At 48.3% G+C, this 21074-nt stretch overlaps 2 protein-coding genes across 6 annotated transcripts; one reads left to right on the plus strand and one right to left on the minus strand.

Annotated features, from left to right (window-relative positions):
• Window positions 1–1557: 1557 nt before the first annotated feature.
• Window positions 1558–16769, minus strand: LOC111156912 (histone deacetylase 3). 5 transcript variants are annotated; one of them, XM_022518042.1, is made up of 15 exons: window positions 16650–16769; window positions 16460–16542; window positions 14997–15139; window positions 9740–9821; window positions 9553–9609; window positions 9377–9432; window positions 8867–9000; window positions 8255–8335; window positions 7829–7902; window positions 7601–7665; window positions 6451–6540; window positions 6269–6327; window positions 5899–5978; window positions 5483–5640; window positions 1558–2214 (listed from the first exon to the last, which is right to left on the minus strand). In XM_022518042.1, the coding sequence occupies exons 1-15, from the start codon at window positions 16702–16704 to the stop codon at window positions 2145–2147; spliced, it is 1287 nt and encodes a 428-aa protein (XP_022373750.1). In that variant the 5' UTR covers window positions 16705–16769; the 3' UTR covers window positions 1558–2144. The 5 variants fall into 5 exon arrangements, with proteins under 5 accessions (XP_022373750.1, XP_022373751.1, XP_022373754.1 ...); XM_022518043.1 differs by having other exon boundaries at window positions 9705–9777; window positions 16650–16750; XM_022518045.1 differs by lacking the exon at window positions 1558–2214 and adding an exon at window positions 2264–4066 and having other exon boundaries at window positions 16650–16768.
• A 294-nt stretch (window positions 16770–17063) lies between these two features.
• LOC111156958 (RELT like 2) lies at window positions 17064–21052 on the plus strand. Its single transcript, XM_022518137.1, has 7 exons — window positions 17064–17694; window positions 18111–18357; window positions 18742–18807; window positions 18914–18980; window positions 19422–19607; window positions 19880–20255; window positions 20383–21052. Exons 2-7 carry the CDS (start codon window positions 18174–18176, stop codon window positions 20413–20415), a joined length of 912 nt encoding a protein of 303 aa, XP_022373845.1. The 5' UTR covers window positions 17064–17694; window positions 18111–18173; the 3' UTR covers window positions 20416–21052.
• The last annotated feature ends 22 nt before the right edge of the window (window positions 21053–21074 follow it).

Here is a 21074-nt window from a genome sequence, read left to right on the forward strand (position 1 = left end):
GCTCTAAACCCAGCACTATGTAAAACTTTTTTCTGGGGGGGGGCACCTGGGTGGGTCAGTGGTTTAAAGCCTCTGCCTTCAGCTCAGGTCATGATCCCAGGGTCCTGGGATCGAGCCCCGCATCGAGCTCTCTGCTCAGTGGGGAGCCTGCTTCCTCCTCTCTCTCTCTGCCTGCCTCTCTGCCTACTTGTGATCTGTCTGTCAAATAAATAAATACAAATCTTAAAAAAAAAAACAAAAAACTTTTTTTTTTGGTGGTTGGGCGGTGTCTGGGTGGCTCAGTCATTAAGTATCTGCCTTTGGCTCTGGTCATGATTCCAGGGTCCTGGGATCCAGTCCCTTGGGAGCCTGCTTCTCTCTCCCCCACTCCTCCTGCTTGTGTTCCCTCAATAAATAAAATCTTAAAAAACAAAAATCTGTTTTTCCTCACTGAATCCTCACATTGTCATGTGATAGATTCCTCTAGTCTCACCATTTTACAGATAGAAAATGTGGACTTCTGAGAGTTACAGTGACTTGCCCAAGGACATATAAATGGCAAAAATTTAAACCCAGGTCTGTGAAGTCCTGTTTGACCAGGATTTCTTACTGACATAAACCAAACCTGAGTGAAGAGAGCAGGTGTTCTCCAAGAGTATTCTTTGATTGACCAGCTTGCTTTCTCCCTAATTTCATCCATTCTCCCAGCTACATCTCTTCCTCTTGTGTAAAGTTATGTGGCACCCAGAAGGCCCGCAAAGTATTGACTTAATTATCTTACCTGCAGCTGGAAAAGATTTTAAATATATGTTCCTGGAGGGTAGAGTCAGTGACTCAACAACTCTGAGACCCTGGTGTTCAGGCTAGAGCCTGGGATATTACAGGGACTCTCCAATGCTGGCTGGCTCAGAAAGCTGGCCTTCATCTCTTGCATTCCACTTTCTAATCGCCTGGGGGCGATTGCAAAGAACTGTCGAGCCCACCCTTCAAACTCAGTTTGTCCAAAACAGCTCAAAAACTACGTACTTTCTAGCTAGAGTACTGACAGACAGGATCAAAGCATGAAAGGAGTGATCCATCTATCATTCTTCCTTCTCATACCACTGTCTACATCTGCTATATCACTTATCTCACTCCTTACTGGATTGTAGACTGCTCTAGGGAAAGGTCCACATTTGCAGCTACTATAGTATCTACCATCGCTCTTACACAGACATTAAAATAAGGAGGAACTACTTATGTCAGGCACAGTGACAAGCACTTGACATCTTTTATCCCAGTAGATCTTCACCAACTAGCATCACACCATTTCAAACACCCAAGTTCAAACACCTGAACTCATCTTCTACTCCCGCTCTTAAACCAATAATCTGCCCACATTTATCTAACTGATAATTACAATGCTCTATTAACTCCTTATATATGAGTAACACAATCCATGTAGAATGCATACACAGGGCCTAAATAAGTGCTGAATGAATGTTAACTACGATTTTTATTATATACATCATCACCCCCCCCCTCCTTTCACACACAGTCGGCTAGCAAGAATTAAGAATATTCCCAGGAAGGCAAAAGTTACAAAAAATACCAACTTGGTTTATTGGATAAAAACAGTGGTAAAATGGACATAAAGCCAAAAGTTAGAACAGGACATTTTCACATTCCCCCCCCCCCCCGACTCAAAACCGTACTTTCCATCATCTGGGGTTAAGGTGTTAGGGAGCCAGAGCACACTAAAATCCATCACTCTTCACCTGCACTGGAAACAAGGCCTGCAGTACGAGAACCCAGGGAAGAAGAAAATCGGCAACATCAGCCATGTCTACACCTTCATCCCTAAAAGTCTCCAGGTTGGAGGGAAGCAGGGAAGGAGTAAGGGGGCCAAAATGGCAGGGACTGGCCTCTAGGGCCCACTACCCAGGATATCCTAGAGGAAGTTATCCTTGTCCCTGTCTGATCCCTAATAAGTACCATTGTCAGGCCTTGGGAAGAAGAGGAAAGGGGACATTGGTTCAAATACCAGATGTGGTCTCCAAACCCTCTTCCAGCACTGGTAAAAGCCCAGAAGGTGACCATGAGGGCTGGGGCTGCCACATCTTTTCCCTCCTGCCCAAACAAGAGGTAAAAAGGAATTCCTCAGGACAGAGCAAGCCCAGCTGCTCTTAAATCTCCACGTCGCTTTCCTTGTCATTGTCATGGTCTCCATCATAGAACTCGTTGGGTGCCTCTGGCCTGCAAAGCAAGGGAGACAAATCAGGGTCCTATTCTCCAGGTTCTCACCTTCTCCCACACAGCTACCCTCTCCGGAACCACTTCCTAGGCCCCTTTTATACAGGAACCACTCTTCTCCTATTGGCAGATACTGGTCACTATCCATCCCATCCATTCATGCAGTCTAAATAGACATTTATGGAGAGACACTCCATGCCAGCCACCATCATAAGCCATAGCGATATGGTAGATAATAAGCTGGATAAAATTTCTGCCTATCCTCAATAAACTTACTGAATAAACAAGACAACTAACAAAGTCAATAAATAAAGATGATAATTTCCCATCTTGGCAAGTGCTCTGACACAATGAAATAAAGGGATGTGACCAAGAGTGAAGGGTGGAAAGGGGCACATTCCAGGCAGAATTATTAGAGACAGCTGTTCTAGGAAGGTAAGACTTCAAGTCTGAGAAGGGGCTGGCCAGGCAGAGATCTCAAGAAGCCCATTCTGAGCTGCAAAGAAAGCCAAATACAGAGTTATCAGGTGGAGGGAGACTGATGTATTCTAGGAAGAGCATAAGGCTAGGATGGCGGGGAGCCGTGTGCAGGGAGGAGAGTAGTTACAGATGAGACCACAGACATAGGTAAGCACCAGCACGTCTTTAAAGCCATGATCAGAGAATGGGGTTTTGTTCTAAGAGCAATGGAAAGGAGAGTTGTAAGCAGAGAAGCGAGTGAAGTGATGTGAAAGCAACACAGGGCCCAGTAAGTACTCAATACTCATTTCTTTCTTTTTGGAAAACTCCTCTCTGGGAGAACACAGAAAACTAAATTACCTTGCCCACAGCTGATAACTAAGAAAGAAGGGAGAAAGTCATCAAAGAGAAGCTGGGGAACAAAGTCAGGAAAGGCCCTATCTGCCTGGTAAGCAATGTCTCAGTTACTTCTGAGTGCCTCAGGTGTGGAGGTGTTGAGTCAGAGACTCAGGTTTGACTCTCAGCCCTGGTATTTAACTAGCCTTAGGATGTCTGGCAAGTTACTTAACCTCTCTGAGCCTTAGATTCCTCCTCTGGTAACTGAATGTTAACAGCCACCTCTCAGGGTTGTCTGATGACAGCAGAATGATGACATGATGGTATGTACGTTTTAATATAAAGCATTTAGTACTGAGTCTGGTTCTTAGCAAACCCACAGAAAGTCGTAACTCCTCTTATTACTACTCTGCAAATGATACGCAAGTTGGAGCTATAGGCATCAAAGAACAGGAACTTGGTGGGTGGTCTGACAGGGAGGGAGGGCTTAGGGCAGGAAGAGGCCTGAGCTGCTGCTGGCTGTTGAGAGGGGGTGGTATCGTACAGACATTAGGCCCAGATTCCAGCCTAGAACCACAGATGAAAAAGCCAAACTCAACCAAAAGGAGTAACTTAAAGCAGGTTTTTAAGAAAATCAATTTCTAGAAGTCAAGCTTCAGAGATCTGGAGAAGTTGACAAAGAGGAGACAAGGTGGTGAGACATTAAAAAGGAATCCTGAGGCCAGATGTTCAGATACTTCCTCAACCAGGAGTGGGAATAAAGCAGTGTTCGTGGAGGAGAAGGAGTGGACTAGTCCCGAAGGTCCAAGCAATAAAACTCAGGCCTAAAGGAGAGATATGGAAGCTGACCTCTGATACAGAGAAGCAGATTCTGGAAGGGTGTGAGAAGGCCATGTGACTCTGTAGCAGAGTCAGCTCAGACCTCTAACAGTGAGTGGGAGGTGCAAGTGTCCAGTTGTGGTTATCCCTCAGCCACGTAAGGGTATCTGTTCTCCATTAAGTGCATCCGTTTCTCCACTTCTGTGTTCTGCTGTCTTTTCCCTTCATTTTTCAGAAAAGCCTATTCTGGGATTAAAAAAAAAAAAAAAACACCTCTACCCGAATTTCTTTTTTTCCTAATTCAATGCATCTGTATTTTAGTATATATCTCAGAAAAATAAAGATTAAAAAAAAAATAACTGTAAATGTAATTATTATATCTGAAAAAAATGAACAGAGGAAAGAAATCAAAGGACCTTAAATAGCAGTATGTGAGCAGTGACTTGTAGAGCTCCGAACCTGGAAGGAGCCAGTAAAATGCTGGAAAGATTATAAACCCTTACAGATTGTTTGGAAGGCAATTTGGCAGCAGATACCAAAAATTTTAGTGCACGCAGCCTTTGACCTAAGTAGAAACAATTCTGGGAATCTAATTCACTCACACAAGCATGCAAAGACATATATATATATATATATACACACAGAAGGGGGTTCAGGGCCACATCTTTGTTATGATGAAAAAATGGGAAATAATACAAATGCCATCTATGGTACTTAGTTAAATTATGCTACAGCCACACGGCGGAATATTATGCAGCTGATAAAATAATGAAGCAGATCTATATATAATCACATGGAAAAATACGCTGTTTAAAAGCGTGTGAATTAAGCTCAGTGAATTAAGCCTCTGCCTTCAGCTCAGGTCATGATCTCAGAGTCCTGGGATCGAGCCCCACATCGGGCTCTCTGCTCAGCAGGGAGCCTGCTTTCCCCTCTCTCTCTGCCTGCCTCTCTGCCTACCTGTGACCTCTCTCTGTCAAATAAATAAAATCTTAAAAAAAAAAAAAAAAAAAAAACCAGTACAGATCCAAATAGCATTTTAAAAAAAAGATGCACAAGCTCTAAGAATGCATGTGTATGTATATTTGTGTTACTATGCGCATGCTGGATAGTATACTTAAACCCTATTGAAAAAGTCTATTTGGAAAGATATAAATCAAACTATTAATATTGGTTACTTTGTGGAACTGGTCTAGGATCCTGTGAATGCAAGCTTAACATTATTTTGGTGCCGTTTAAAATTCTGACAATAAATATGTTACTTATTTATGCCACAATCACACATACAGAAAGAGTGGGGGATTACAAAAGAGCAAAGGGCAGGCATCCCAAAGGAAGTAAGCCAGGGATGATTAAGCTAATGCCTTCTTTTTATTTTTTTTTTTAAGATTTTATTTATTTATTTGAGAGAGAGACAGTGAGAGAGAGCATGAGTGAGGAGAAGGTCAGAGAGAGAAGCAGACTCCCCATGGAGCTGGGAGCCCGATGTGGGACTCGATCCCAGGACTCGGGGATCATGACCTGAGCCGAAGGCAGTTGTCCAACCAACTGAGCCACCCAGGCGTCCCTAAGCTAATGCCTTCTAATATACTTTTTCCCTCTTAACTTCCCCGACAAGCCTGCTGGAAACCCCTGCTCTCAAGTCACTGCCCCAGACCTGGTGTAGTTCTCCTCAGGACCCCTCTCCTCTGCATCAGCCTCGTCAGTCCTGTCATAGGTCAGGAGGTCTGCAGGCACATCATGAATCTGGACACTGGGTGCATGGTTCAGCATCTTCAGGTTTTCAAAGATTGTCTGGCGGATCTGGTCCAAATACTGGTTGGGGATTTGGAATACGGAGTGAGTGATTCCCAGAGCATCCACCCTTCTAGCTGACTCCCACCCCTATGATCCTAGTTCTAATCCCCCCAGTCCGATTGCCTCTACTTTAACCTGGGCTGTGTCTTAGTTTTAACAGTGACAGGGCAGCTGAGAACTTTTTTCTCTTCTCCGGTTTCTCCAGTTTCCCCATATCCTGTACCTCTCCTAGGCCCTCCCCACCCCTGGGTTCATCTTTTTGGGTTCAGCTGCTACCTGGCGTGAGTTCTGATTCTCGATGCGCGTGCTGACATCTGGATGGAGCGTGAAGTCTGGGGCAAAGTACTCGAAGTACTCTAAATGGGGAAAGGGAGATTAGAAGAGAAGGCATGGCTCAGACAGAGACAACCAGGTCCCAAGACTTCCCAATCTATTTCCTTCCCATCCAAAACCCCTGCATAATAGCTGTCTAATCTTTTCCCTGCTCTGAACTCAGCGATTTAGTCTGCAGGGCTCCTAGAGTGTCAAATTTCCTATCTGTAATAAAAAGAAAAATTTTTAAATTCCCATCTGCCTTGAAATTATGCCATTCTGGAGGTCTTCTGAGAATGCCTCCTGCTGTGGGTTATCAGAGAGTGGTCCTTACCACTATAGGGAAGCTCCTCGCTAATGGCTTCTTCTACCAACAGTGACGTTTCATATGTCCTGAAACCAAACAGCAAAGTGGGCTAGGCTGAGCAAGTGGGCCCTCCAGCCCTCTCAGGGAGCCCCCAACTCACCAACTCACATAGGACAAGGGGGAGAAGGAAAACCAGGGAGCATGCTCACCAGCAGCGGGCAACATTTCGGACAGTATAGCCACCACCACCTAGCACCAGTAGAGGGATATTGAAGCTCTTGACATATTCGACACATTCCCTGTTAGAAGGAACCAGAGGAATGGCTGGAAGAAGTAATCAAAAGGCAAAGTATACGTCTCTAGGTATTGCCTCGAAAGGGCAGAAGGGAACTAGAGAAGCTTCCATAATCTTGATCTAGGTAGTGAAATTCACCGAGTTATACCCTTGAGATATGTGTACTTTATTGTCTATATGGTGTGTCTCAGTAAAAACTGAAACACACTGGGCGTTCCCACCTCTCTCCAGCTCAACACCCACTCTGGCACCTCATCTGTTAATCAACTATTTTCATCGAAGTACCAGCAAGTGCTGTCAGTTCCAGCCTCCACAATACAACTCCCATCACCTACTTCTCACTGGCCGCCTCCTCCACCTAGACCCAGGCATGACGTCTGCTGCCTGGGCAACACCAACACCTTCCTAACTGGCCTTACACTTCCACTCCTGTCCCCCACCCCACCCCCAAGCCTTCCTCCTTTCAGCAGTCAGAGCAGTCACTTTAAAACATCAATTTGAGGGCACCTGAGTGGCTCAGTTGGTTAAGCAACTGCCTTCGGCTCAGGTCATGATCCTGGAGTCCTGGGATCAAGTCCCGCATCAGGCTCCCTGATAGGCAGGAAGTCTGTGTCTCCCTCTGACCTTTCCCCTCTCACTCTCAGTCTCTCATTCTCTTTCTCTCAAGTAAATAAGTAAGATCTTTAAAAAAAAAAATCAATTGGATCATGTCATTTCCCTGTTTAAAACCTTCCCACAGTTTCCCATCATATTTGAAATTCAATCCAGACTTCTCACCAGGGTTTAAGGGCTCTGCATGACCTCACCACTGCCAACCTCTTGGGCCTCCCGTCAAACCACCTCCAGGCTGCTGCCTGTGATCTTGCTTCCCCACTCTGACTTCATCTCCTGGCTGGCTACACCAGCTCTTTCCTGTCTCAGTTCCTCCGCATGGACCCTTCTCATTGCTTGGGAGTGACTCTCTCTTTCTAGTCTTCCTATGGCCCATTCCCCAACTACCCCTACTCCACGTATTGAGGCCCAAACCCACTTGAAAACCAGGGACAGAGGAGAGCAGGTCTCACCCATGTCCTCGAATGCTGAGGTTGAAGCAGCCCAAACGATCACAGCCTAGGGAGTCAGCTCCACACTGTGAAAAGCAAAACCCCAGGCAGCTGCAGTGAGATGACTGATCAGAATGACCCAGATGTCCTTCACTTCTGTTCCCCGACAAACGCAGGGGCTATCCTTCTCCCTGCTCTATTCCCCTAAGCCCAGGCAGAGCCCTCTTAAAAAAGCACCAGCGGTATTACCTGGAGCACAATGCATGTGGGTTGGTAGAAGTCCACCACCTGGTTGATAACCGGCTGGAAAAGGTGCTTGTAACCTGGGAGAGGGCCAAAGATGGGCACCTGGCACCCCAAGGGGATGGGGAGACAGGGAACAAAAGGAAAAAAGGGGTTGAGAGAGCATGTAGCCCAGGAAAAGGGGCAACCCAAAGAACCAAATAATTGGTTCTAAGCTTCTGGATGGGGTCCCAGACCATTTTGAGTGACTGATGGAAGCTAATGACCCGTTTCCCAGAAAAAATGCACATACACATAAATATGTTGCATACAATTTCCGGGGGGTTCATCCTTAAGGACACCTGGCCCAACAGTAGACAATACCAGGCAGAAGACGTTAATTCAAGGAGGACGAAGGGGCCTAGTAAGCAGGGAAATGACCTCGATACTTACTCTGGTCATCAATGCCATCCCGCAAAGGCACATTGAGACAGTAGTAGCGACCACTCTCTGCTCCAACTTCATACATATCACCTATAGGCAAGTGGAGAGTAGGGGGTAGGAGCTATACACAGGGGACACCCACAACCCATCTGCTTCAACTTCAATCTGTACACCGAGGGCCTCTCACTACATCTGTGTACCTCCACCACACACTCTCTAGAGACACTTCATCTCTTGTGGCTTGCATTCATTCAGCAAATAATTTTTGAGGGCCTACTATGAGCCAACCTGTGCACCAGGCACTGGGGCTACAGCAATAGAGAGAACTAATGAAATGAATGAAATCCCACCAAGCTTATACTCCTGGGGGATGGGCATGATAAGGGAGACAGGAAACAGAACAAAACACTGCCATATATACAAACAGCAGTGAGTGCTCTGAGAGAAGCAAGCATAGTGACATGACAGAGTAATAGGGAAGGAGGGATTACTTTAACTGCAGTGGTCAGGATGGACCTCTCCGAAGAGAAGCCACTTGAGCCAAGACCTGAAGGCTGAGCAGGAGGCTGTCGTGGCAAAGAGCTGAGGGTGTAAAGGGGATGATCATCCCTACTCCCATACCTGTGCCAGGAAAGAAGTAGTTTCCATATTTGTGGAAGGAGACTGTCATCACCCGGTCAGTGAGGTAGAAGGCTTCCTGAACTCCATCACCATGGTGGATGTCGATATCAATGTAGAGCACCCGAGGGTGGTACCTGGGATGAGAGCCAAGCCAGAGTCTGAGGTAGAGGGGAACCCCAGCAAGAAAACCCCCAACCCACAACTCCCAAAACAAGGTTTGGAATTATGAAGCCCAAGTCACCTGAAACCTAATACCACCAGTTCCCTACGGGCAACTCTGGACTCCAGCCTGGCGGCAGGGACAGGAGAGGGATGTGTAGTGAAGACTGAAATGTGAGCAGGCAGGAGGGAGTGTGCAGCAGGGCATGGGAAAGTAGTCTGAGTAAAGCATTAAGAACGGTGGAGAAGCTAGTGTGGGGCTGGAGGAACGGGTCACGGGCCAGCACAGTGTGAGATACCGCCTCGGCCATGGGTCTCATAAGTCCCTCCATCTCCTCCCAGGCTACTTACTTGAGCAGCTCCAGGATGCCAATCACAATGTCATTGACATAGCAGAAGCCAGAGGCCTGTGGTGAGACAGTGATCTTACAATGCAGTAATGATTCCTCTCCCCAGCTTCCCCCTGTTATCATCCTGACCACCTACACCAGGGCAGTCATTGTCTCCCCCATCAACTCCTCACTTACCTCAAACTTCTTGGCATGGTGCAAACCACCAGCCCAGTTAATGGCAATATCACAGATCTGAAAAACAAACACCCAACTCACAGTCCTCCTCGCCCACCCACAAAGCTGGAAGCTCAGGGTCAGGGTTAAGGCCTTCGGTTAGAAGGACCCACCCCAAAGGGAGAACAGGACTCGGGGCCACAGTCACCTTGTTGTTCAGCTGGGTTGCTCCTTGCAGAGATGCACCTGTGTAACGGGAACAGAACTCAAAGAGCCCAGGAAACACTGGGCTGCAGGGAAGAGAAGCAAGTCAGAGCCCTTTACCTGTCTAGACCCTTCCTACACCTCTCCCCTGAGTCCACACCCCTCCAACCTCCATTGTTCAATAAACTCCCAGCCCCTATATACCTAAGTTATCTGCAAATTTATTCAACAAATATTTTGGACTGTATACCAAGCCCTGTGTAAGGCACTGGATGGGAAGTAAAAAAGCATTTCACTCTGTCAGGGGGTTTGTATCCTGGTTGCAAAGAAAAGTAGGCAGCTTCTAGGTACTTAAGAACACATGCCATAAAAGAAATAATTTGAGAGGGAACATAAACTTTGTTTCTCTTTCAATGTTCTTTTATGTATTTCATATTTTAACACAATGTTCAATAACATTCTTTCAGAGTCGCACATTTTTGGGGCGCCTGGGTGGCTCAGTTGGTTAAGTCTGCCTTCAGCTCAGGTCATGATCCCAAACTCCTGGGATCAAGCCCCACATCAGACTCCTTGCTCAGCAGGGAGCCTACTTCTCCCTCTCCCTCTGCCTGCCACTCCCCCCCCACACTGCTTGTGCACGCTCGCTCTCTCTCTGTGTCAAATAAATATATAAAATATTAAAAAAAAAAAGTCACATTTTTAAGCAAGAGCTGCATTCCTATATACCTGAAATAGTAATAATGATAATCCACAGAAAGCCTTTAACACAGTTAACACAGTGTGTGGTACCTAGTATTCTACACATCGATAAATATTAATCTTAATTATTACCATCTTCTTTTTTATAAAAAGGAGAGGCCTGAAGCCAGATACAAAAGATTATATACTATAAAGCTCCATTTATATAAACTCTGGAAAAGGCAAAATATAGAGACATATCTCAGATCAGTTGTCACCTAGAGGTAAGCTGAAGAGAAGACATTGACTATAAAAGGGCATAAGAGCCCTCTGTGGGAAAATGAAAATAATGTATACTTTGATACATACTAACAAAACTCTCAAACTGCACACCTAAAACTGGCGAATTTTACTGCATGCAAATTATACCTTCAAAAACTTAACTTATGAAAAAGAAAAGCTTAAAAGATTTTTACTTTTAAGTCTCAAAAATAGAAAATGGTGCAGCTGACACATTTGACCATGTGATAAAGAAAGCTATAGAGAGTTTCATAGTTTCTCAAAGGTTCTGGGAAGAATTAATGATTAATACCCAGAAAACCAAGCAAATGAAAAAACAATGCAATTATCAACTCTAGGAAAAACAAAAAGATATACAGGAAGTAAGACTAAACCACAGTATACTATTAGACTCTATAGTAAGTGAATTTTTCAAGATTCTAACAATGTAAACATAGAATGCTTATTTAATAAAAATTGTGATCTAACTATATTGTGAAGATGGGACAGGAGGGCAAGCCAGGGTGATAGTATGAGGAGACTAAATGCTCATTTCCCATACTAAGGGCTTTGTAGGCAATGATTGAAGTTGAAAAGTGGAAAAATAGCAACACAAGCATATTATAAGAGACAGGATAATATGGCAGCTTGATTTAAGAGCCCAGATTCTAGAGCCAGACTACCTAAGTTCAAGTGTGGCTCTTTTTTTTTTTTTTTTTTTTAAGATTTTATTTATTTACCTGACAGAGAAAGAGAGAGAACACAAGGAGGGGAAGCAGCAGACAGAGGGAGAAGCAGGCTCCTCACCAAGGAGGGAGCCCAATACAGGGATCAATCCCAGGACCCAAGCCAAACGTAGCCACTTAACAACTGAGCCACCCAGGTACCCCTCAAGCCTGACTTTTTAACACCTACCAATGATCATGAGACTAGATAAGCTGTTTATAGTTTCTGTGCCTAAGTGTCCTCATCTGTCAAAGGAGGCAATAAGTGACCCTGATTCACAGAGATTGAGGAGCTTAAATGACCTAATGCCTCTGAAGCATTTAAAATGCTACCTGACACAGAGTAGGCATTACTTAAGTATCACAGATTATTTGTAACAGTAGATTAGTATCATTGCTTTGAAACCCAAAGATAAATACCAGAAGAAATAGCTAAATGAGCTGAAAGTGGCTGCCCCTAGGGAGAGGGATTTATGAGTGGGAGGCAAAGATCTGGGACTTTTTTTTCCCCATTGAAAGCCTTGCAGTATAATTGGGCTTTTTATATTAGATTAATTTGAAAACAATCAAAAATAAAAGGGAAAATACCTGATTCTCATCTGAAATACAGAGATAACCATGACTGTAGCTTAAGTCGAACAGTACAACTGATGCGGTGCCAAGGGCTGAGTGGTAGTATTCCCTAAATGCACAGAGCACTTATAGAGCCCCAGCTGGGGCCTTAGGGCTGACTCTGCATTCCCACACCTGCAAAGTGAGCTCGGAAACAACAGTAGCAGCAATCATTAAAAAACAAAACAAAACAAGAAATCTCCTAGGACAGCATGCAACCAAGCACCAAATGACTACTGCAATGTGTACTGGACAGATCTCTGTGCCTGGTGTGGTCAAGAAAGGTTCAGTGGGGGGTGCTTGGGTGGCTCAGTGGGTTAAGCCTCTGCTTTCGGCTCAGGTCATGATCTCAGGGTCCTGGGATAGAGACCCACATCGGGTTCTCTGCTCAGCAGGGAGCCTGCTTCCCCCTCTCTTTTTGCCTGCCTCTCTGCTTACTTGTGATCTCTCTCTCTCTGTCAAATAAATAAATAAAAATCTTAATTTAAAAAAAAAAAAAAAAAAGGTTCAGTGGTGTGAAGCTTGAAGGTGGTGTGAAGGCCAGGAAGGCCTTGGAAAGGTTGAATGAGAAACAAAGGGCATTCCAGGAAGGCATTCTGTGAAAACAAGGGTGTAGGGATAAGCCCGGGAAGGTGCTCAATGCCAGCCTTCTATCTTCCAGCCCGAAGTGCTTCCATCAGTAGGATCTTTCAGGGAAACAGTGTAGTGTTTAAAAACCAAGGCTCTGGGGGTGCCTGAGTGGCTCAGTTGGTTAGACAACTGCCTTTGGCTTGAGTCCTAATCCCAGAGTACTGGGATCAAGCCCCACATGGGGGTCCCTGCTTAGCGGGGAGCCTGATTCTCACCCTCCCTCTGCCACTCCCACTGCTTGTGTGCTCCTGCTCTGTCAAATAAATAATTTTTTAAAAAACTGAAATAAATAGAATAAATTCAAAATAAATAAAAACCAGGTCTCTGGATCTGAATCCTGCCACCTTGACTGATCAGTTTTGTTAACTCTGGTTAGTTACCCAAATCTCCTCAAATTTTGGTTTTATCCCTAAATTAAGGCAAAGGACTATTACATCTCACTGTTGCTGTAAGAATGAAGTGGATATACCAGCAAACCTCAGCACAACAGAGTAAGCACTCAGTAGTTGCTGTTATAGGAAATTCTATAGGACCAACAACCTGGTTTCTTCAAGAAATAAATTCAAGATACAGGGGCATGTGGGTGGTTCAGTCAATTAAACATCTGCCTTTGGCTCACGTCATGACCCCAGGGCTCCGGGATTAAGCCCCACATTAGGCACCCTGCTCAAGGGGAGTCTGCTTTTCCCTCTCCCTCTGCCCCTCCTTCCGCAGCGCACTCTCTCTCTCTCACCCACTATCTGTATCTCATATAAATAAATAAAATCTTTAAAAAAAAAAAAAAAGGAAGAAATTCAAGTTAGAGAAGGAAACATTACAGATTTAAAAACCTTAAGAGACGTATCAACCAAATACAACGTATGGGCCTTATTTAGATCCTAAATACATCAACTGCAAAAAAGAAAAAAATTAGGAGGCAGTTAGAGAAATTTGAATACTGATTGCAAATATGATGGTATTAAGGAATTACTGTTTTTTAGGTGTGATAATGACAATGTGTGTGTGTGTGTGTGTGTGCATGATTGTTTTTAAGAGTATCATTTAGAGACACACAATAAAATATTTGCAGGTAAAAAATGTGACATCTGGGATTTGCTTTAAAATAATCTGAGATGCAGGGGCTCTTGGGTGGCTCAGTCAGTTAAGCATTAGACTCCTAATTTCTACTCAGGTCATGATCTCAGGGTGGTGAGATCCAGCTGGCGTCAAGCCCTGTGCCTGCCCATGTCCTTAATGGGCTCCAAGCTGGGCATGGACCCTGCTTAAGATTCTCTCTCTCCCTCTCCCTCTGCATCCCTGCCACCCTGCCCCTGCTGGCTTGCCCCCTCCCTCCAAAAAAAAAAAAAAAAAAACAACAACAAACAACAACAACAAAAAAAAACACCCAAACTAAAATAATCTGGGACGCAGATGAAGCAAGCCTGGCTATATGCTCATAAACGTTTCAGGTGGTGAAGGATACACGGGAATTCACTGTACTATTTTTTCAGAAATGTTTGAAATTTTCCTTTAAAAAAAAGTCTAAAAATAAATTGAGTAAATGGTAGCTGTTATGACTGCTATGTTTTCATGAATATATATGAGAATGTAAGCAAGGATAATGGCTTATCTTTGTTATCTGTTCCCTTCCCCACAGGGCCCAACTCTTGAGTCTTTTTCATATGATTCAGCTCAGTGTAAACCTCCCTCAATGTAAATCACTCTCTTGCTTTTAGAACACTTTGATAATTTCCCTCTCCTCTAGGGATAAGAGCCCCAATTCATCATGAGGCTGTTTAATTTTTAAAGGCCCTGCCCATCTCTTTAACCGCGATTCAGATCACTTTTCTTTTCATATTCAGTGAATGACCTTTTTTCTGTTCCTCAAATGAGGAACACACCAACCTCTCACAGACCCTCAGCACATGTTGTCCCTAATTCCCACAATATTTCTGCCCTCACCACCTATGTGCCCAACTACCTTTCATCTAATTATCTCCTACTCTTTCTTCAGATCTCCCCTCAACCTCCATTACTTCCTCCAGCCTCTAGTGACCAGCCAACTCCCAAGATGGGTAATTCTCCTGCGTATACACTCTCAGTCAGCCACATATCTCTCCTTCACAGGACTTAGCACAACTGTAATATTAAATTTTGTTGTTATATATCACTGCATTGCCAACAATTAGCACAGGGCCTGGCCTAGAGCAAACGGCCATTATTTGTCAAATAAACAAATGAGTAAATGATGATTCACTGACACAGACCCCCTTCATATGTTCCCACTGCTGCCACAAGACCTCACTCAAATGTTCTCCTTGAAATGGCTGGCATTAAAAATCCCAGTTCTCCCCTCACCAGTCATCGCCCACGTTGAAGGCATTAAGGCTCTTGGTGAAGCCTTGCATATTGGTGGGGCTGACTCTCTGCAAGAAGTCGATGTAGTCCTCAGAGTGAAAGCGGCACATGTCATGCTGGGATGCCTGGTATGGCTTGAAGACCTCGGGATGGAAACATAAGGTGAACCCCGGCGAGATCAGTCCCATTCATTAGGTTGAGACTGCCCACACTGAACCCAGCCCAGTGGACTGTCCACATCCACACACATCAGCAGTCCCCTTACCCCTCCAATCCTTGTTATTCTATGAAGCAAAGGTCAGTGAAGAAGAGAGGCTCTGATGAGCCAGCTGGGGTACTATGATCAAGCCTCCTAAACACCAGTGCACTTGCCTTCTCCTTCCCACTTCCAGCCTAATCTTTCCCATCTTTTCTCAACCTTGAGCCTTTATCCACCTATTTTTTATTCTTTTCATACTCATCTCCTCCCCCTGCCTCTGATTCCATCCTCTCTCTTCTCTGAATTCTTAATTTTAGAGTTAAATAATATGGGATATATGACAACCTTTTAATCAAAACCCAGGAGAGCCACAGTGCTAAGCTAGAAACTTACTACCTTTGGGGGAATTTCACACACTCCTTTAGAAACTGGGCAAGAACAAAAAGCTTCTCTCCCCAGAAAATGCACATGGGTACATACCAGCAAACAATTTCAAGGGAGTCATAGATTCATGCACTAACATCACCTCAGTCTTTTCTGTAGCTAATTCACTTGTCTGTGCCTCAGCACAGTGGACAACATATTGTTGACTAATTCCCCTTGTGACGCATGAGGGCTGAGCTTAACTGTTACAATCGCCTATCACAACTATAAATTCCAAATTGGGGATTGCCCACCTCCATGTATGTATCTGGGAGATGGAGGATTGGGTAGCAATTAAGTAGAACCCTGTGGGGGATATTCTAAGTTGGTAGGGAAGTACCCAGGACACTTCCCGCTCTCTTCCACACACACATGCACATTTGCACACAGGGCTCCAGAGTCCTCCCTGGAGCTCTAGCTCCTTGGAGGTGGCTAGAGGTGGCAGTGAAAGGGTGAGAACTGCGGTGGGAACACCGCACATCCAGATAAAGTGATCCATCCCCTCTCTCCTGAAGCCACAGCACTGCCCACATCCTAAGACGCTGGGGAGGAAACACTTTCTCTCTTCAAACCACCCCCCACTCCACCCTAACCATAGGCCCGAGGTTGATATACCTGAGGTCAAAGGGTGGCCGACCTAAGGTAAAAAAATAATTTCCATTAAGTCGGTGGACCCACCCACCAACACTCCGCTGATGGCGGGTGGTCCTGGCTGCTTCCATCCACCCTGCCCCCCACCCCAAGGGTGGGTCGCACTTGGTGCATTCAGGGCAGCCCAACTATCCTATGGCCACACAGCTCGCCCGCACCCTCAATATCCAGCAGCGATGGGGAGACTCACGATCATCTTCTTATAGAGACCGTAGTGCAAGACCAAACTATGGGTCAATGCCAAGCGATGGGGCTTCATAGGGTGCCCTGCCCCTGGGGGTGGGAGAAGAGAGTTCGTCAGTTCCCGTCGCTGGAGTTTTAGCCCCCGCCTCGAAACCTCCGCGTCCCGAAGCCCCTCGCGTACAGCCTTGCTCCCTCACCGTAGTGGAAGTTGCCCACGTCTGGGTCGTAGAAATAGGCCACGGTCTTGGCCATGGTGCCGGCGGGAGCAGGCCCCGCGCCTCCGCCACCCGCCCGGCCGCCTGCCCCACCCCCGCTCCTACGTGCTGCGTCAGCACGCAGCCTGCCTCTGCGGAACCGGGAAGTCCAGGCCCCGCCTCCTAGACCACGCCCCCTGCGGAGTTCCGCCCCTCGCTTGGCTTCGCCCTTCCAGGTTCCGGAGCGTAAGCATCTGCGCTCTGCGGCAGACGGGTAGCATCGGTTCTAGGATGCGAGGGTCATCTCCTCCCGGGCAGGGGTCAAATCCTCGGGAATCCGAGACATCTCGTCCAGCCAGCTGCCCCAAACGGGGCGCAGGCCATTGTCACCAGTCTAGGAGACTCCGGAGAACCGCCACTGCGTCCCTCTCCGGTACAGAAAGCAAGCTTCCCCTGGTCCGCTGGGAAGATTCCTGGCTATCCACCAGACCGAGGCATCTGAGGGCAGGAGATGAGGCAAGCATGCAGGATAGAACAGTGGAGAGCACTTTGTTCTGACTGCCTGTCCTCCCCACCCGAACTCTGACTCGGCGCCGCACACTCCCCCCGGAGGGGACGGAGGGGGGCGGCGCAGTCACGCGCGCCCCACACTTGCGCTCACAAGCACGCAAGGCTCTGTCTCTCCGCCCCGCACACCTGCGCTCCGCCCCCTGGTCCCGGGCTGGCGACTGGAGAAGGCATTTGGGAACCTAGGGCGGCTGCGGCGGCGCCCCCCCGCCATCCCCATTTCCTTCCCCTTCCCACAGCCGGAGTTGTCCGGAGCCAGCCGCAGCTCCTAACCAGCCCGCATCCCTCTTCATCCTTCCCTCCCCCCGCCTGCCGCGGCACCGGTATCTGCAGCCAGAGCCCGGAGCCGGTGAGGCGGCGAGGGGGGGAGGGGGAGGAAGCAAGGGATGAGCGCCGGGAGGGCGTCGGGGGCCCTAAGCCGGACTAGGACGTCCCTGGAGCCGGAACCCGAGCCGGAGCCGGAGCCAGAACCAAGCCACCGGTATCGAGTGGGCCAAGTGGTCAGGATGGGAGGAACCGAAAGGGGTGGCGTTGTGCGGGAATACAGGCAGGGGAGGGGGTTGCAGAGGCCTGGCTCAGGCCGACGCGGAGGAGGTGCGGGCGCTGACTCAGGCGCGATTCTTGCGCCGGCCGCCTGAGAATTCCGTCCCATCTCGCTCTGCAGTGTCCTTGGGAGGGACGGAAGCTCAGGACAAGCTGGAAAGGGGAACGCTCTGGGCGTCGGGGAAGCAGGATCAGGGTCGTGGAAGAGGGCTTGCGCAGCCACCGTCTGGCACCCTTGCCCCGGACCAGCACCCCTGGCACGGACAGCTCCTTGGTTGGGTAGGGGGGTGGGGCCGGACCTCAGAGGCTCGTCGGTTTCGGGTCCTGAGGACCGAATTCCTATCCCTCCCCTAGTCCCTAGCTGCAGCCCCCTAACCCCAGGAGGCGCCCTGGCCCGCGCTCGCCCCCCAGGGCCTCATGTCGGAACCACAGCCTGACCTGGAGCCGCCCCAACATGGGCTATACATGCTCTTCCTGCTTGTGCTGGTCTTCTTCCTCATGGGCCTCGTAGGCTTCATGATCTGCCACGTGCTCAAGAAGAAGGGCTACCGCTGCCGCACGTCGAGGGGCTCGGAGCCCGACGATGCCCAGCTCCAGCCCCGTGAGTGAGGAGCCTAGAACCCGGCTCAGTCACCTTCCTCCCATTTCCTTCACCCCACACCTCTTTCTGACTTCCTGATCAAGAGACCCAGGCCAAATCCTGACCAAGGCTTAATGATGCTTTCTTGAGTCAGCAACTGGGATGACACCACCCTGAAAGCAAGCCTAGGAAAGGCAGCATGGGTGGGAAGGGCCCACTGTTGATAGTCTTGGGCTCCCACTGACTTTCCCATCTTTTCTGCCCTGGCCCCCAAATGCTAACATCCAGCATGATGGCAAATAGACAAAGGGATAGGTCTTGAGCAGTAAGCCACAGAAGCCACCAGGTAATGTCCACCCAAAGCTGACTCACTTCCTGCTTCCTTGCCAACCTCTCATCCTTCAGCTGAAGACGATGACATGAATGAGGACACCGTAGAGAGGATTGTTCGCTGCATCATCCAAAATGAAGGTGGGTGTAGACTGGCCGTTTGCTCTCCCAGCCCCTGCCCCCTGCTCAACTTTCTCTTGCCCTGACCTCCACCTCCACTGACTCCCTCTTTTCCTTCTCCCCTCAGCCAATGCTGAGGCCTTGAAGGAGATGCTGGGGGACAGTGAAGGAGAAGGGACAGTGCAGCTGTCCAGGTGAGCTGGAAACAAGGGCCAGCATGACTTAGCTTGCCTTGGAGAGTACCCTCTCCTCCAGCACAATCCTTTCCCAATGTCCTCGCATGTCTGGGGGGCCAGGGGGGAGGCAAAGCTGGCTAGCCTATAAGAAGAAAGAAGTTTTCTAGAAATCTGAGTCCTTCAAACCATACTTCCCATCTGGATATCATCAAGCCTGACATTTATCCCTTGTGCCATTCCTTTGGGTTAAACATTGCCCTCTTTTTAGCAAACAACCCTGGGAAAGAGAACACATGATGACTAAAATCTGAATATTGTGTTTATTAGATAAATACAAGAGTGCTGGGGCCTGGGGAAAGCGTGGCATCTGGGGATTTAAGAAGCTGAAAGAACAGACACAAATGGAAAAGGAAAGGAAATGGTAATGTCACTTGTGCTCCCTTCTTCCCTATCGTCCAGCGTGGATGCCACCTCCAGCCTGCAAGATGGAGCCCCTTCCCATCATCACACAGTGCATCTGGGCTCTGCAGCCCCTTGTATCCACTGCAGCCGCAACAAGAGGCCCCCGCTTGTTCGTCAGGGACGCTCCAAGGAAGGAAAGAGCCGCCCCCGGCCTGGAGAGACCACCGTGTTCTCTGTGGGCAGGTGGGGACAGAAAGCCCCAGAGAAAGGGAGTTTGAGGTGGGAGCCCCAGTGACCAGGCACCTGACTCCAAAGGTGGGCCCCAGCTCTGTTCTCCTAGACTGTGAGCTACAGCAGAAGTCAGGCTGTACATATGCCCCATAATCTGGGGAAGTCTCCCCCCTCCCCCCAGGCCAGAGGGAAGTGACCATGAAACCCAGGATGTCCCTGGTTGGGGGGAAGCCTAGCAGTCTCTGAGTTGTGGTCTTAAGCCCCAGTGTTCCCTCCCTTCCCAGGTTCCGGGTGACACACATTGAGAAGCGCTATGGGCTACATGAGCATCGTGATGGCTCTCCCACGGACAGGAGCTGGGGGTCTGGTGGAGGGCAGGACACAGCGGGTAGTCAGGGGTCCGGGGGAGGGCAGCCCAGGGCAGGGACACCTGCCATTGAGAGTGTGCCCCCTGAAAGGCCACAGCCCCCAGGCCTCGCCAGTCCCCCAGTGCAGAATGGAGGACTCAGGGATGGCAGCCTAATCCCTTGTGCACTTGAGGGGAACGCTAGAGCCTTCGCAGAGCCCATGCCTGGGGCTGGAGAGAGGGGCCCAAGCCCAGGACTGGCCAGTCGAGAGGCAATTGGACAGTCAAGCAAACTGGACACCTCAGATCACCAGGTATGAAGGCATGGGCATGGCTATGGTGGGCTCAGCTCTTATTGCCTCCTACCCTGGGGGCAGGGGGAGGTAGCACTGATTGGACCCACATCCTCTTCTCCCATTGTTGACCACTTCTCTCTCACAGGTATCCCCACCACGGGGAGCAGGGGGTGTGTGAGGTGAGTCTGCCTGGGCCCCAAATCAGATAATCTCATCTTCCCACCCCCTACTTACACCACCTAAGCCCATTAGCTCACTGTACTCCCCAGGATGGCCTTTGCTGCAAATTCTTTGGTTTAGTGATGGGGAGTGGGCATGTGCTCCAGCAGACAGGGAAGGTCCTGCAGCCCCCAGGGGAAAGCTGAGACACATCCTGAATAGAAAGCAACACTGTTACCCTTCCTCTCCTCCAAGCCTCCTTCTTCATTGTGCTGATGGACTACCAGCTGGCAGGGCCAGGGGGTGGGCGGGCATGAAGGCCCTCCTCTCCACTGGACAGCACTGTCCCCACCTGAGGAACCAGCTCTACTTCTATCTGGAGTTGCATGGCCTCAGGCTGGGGGACCTCGGGAGAAGTCTCAACCCCATCCCTCAGTATCTTTCACTTCCCCTGCCTGCCAACAGGCCGCCTGACCCCTTCCCCATTATCTCGCTCCATTTGCTAGAGCGTGGCAGCTGGGAGCAGGCCCCTGCCCTTGGTGGGCCCCTAAAGCAATAGCACCTTAGGCCCCCTGCCCTCTTGGCAAAAGAGGTCCAGGCCCTGGCTTGGGCTTAGTGCCCTTTATTCACTGTCAATAAATCCGCTCAGACCATTACAGCTGTGTTGCATACTGGCTC

Source organism: Enhydra lutris, unplaced genomic scaffold (assembly GCF_002288905.1).
Source record: "Enhydra lutris kenyoni isolate GAN:26980312 unplaced genomic scaffold, ASM228890v2 scaffoldscaffold50, whole genome shotgun sequence".
Classification (NCBI taxonomy): Eukaryota; Metazoa; Chordata; class Mammalia; order Carnivora; family Mustelidae; genus Enhydra; species Enhydra lutris.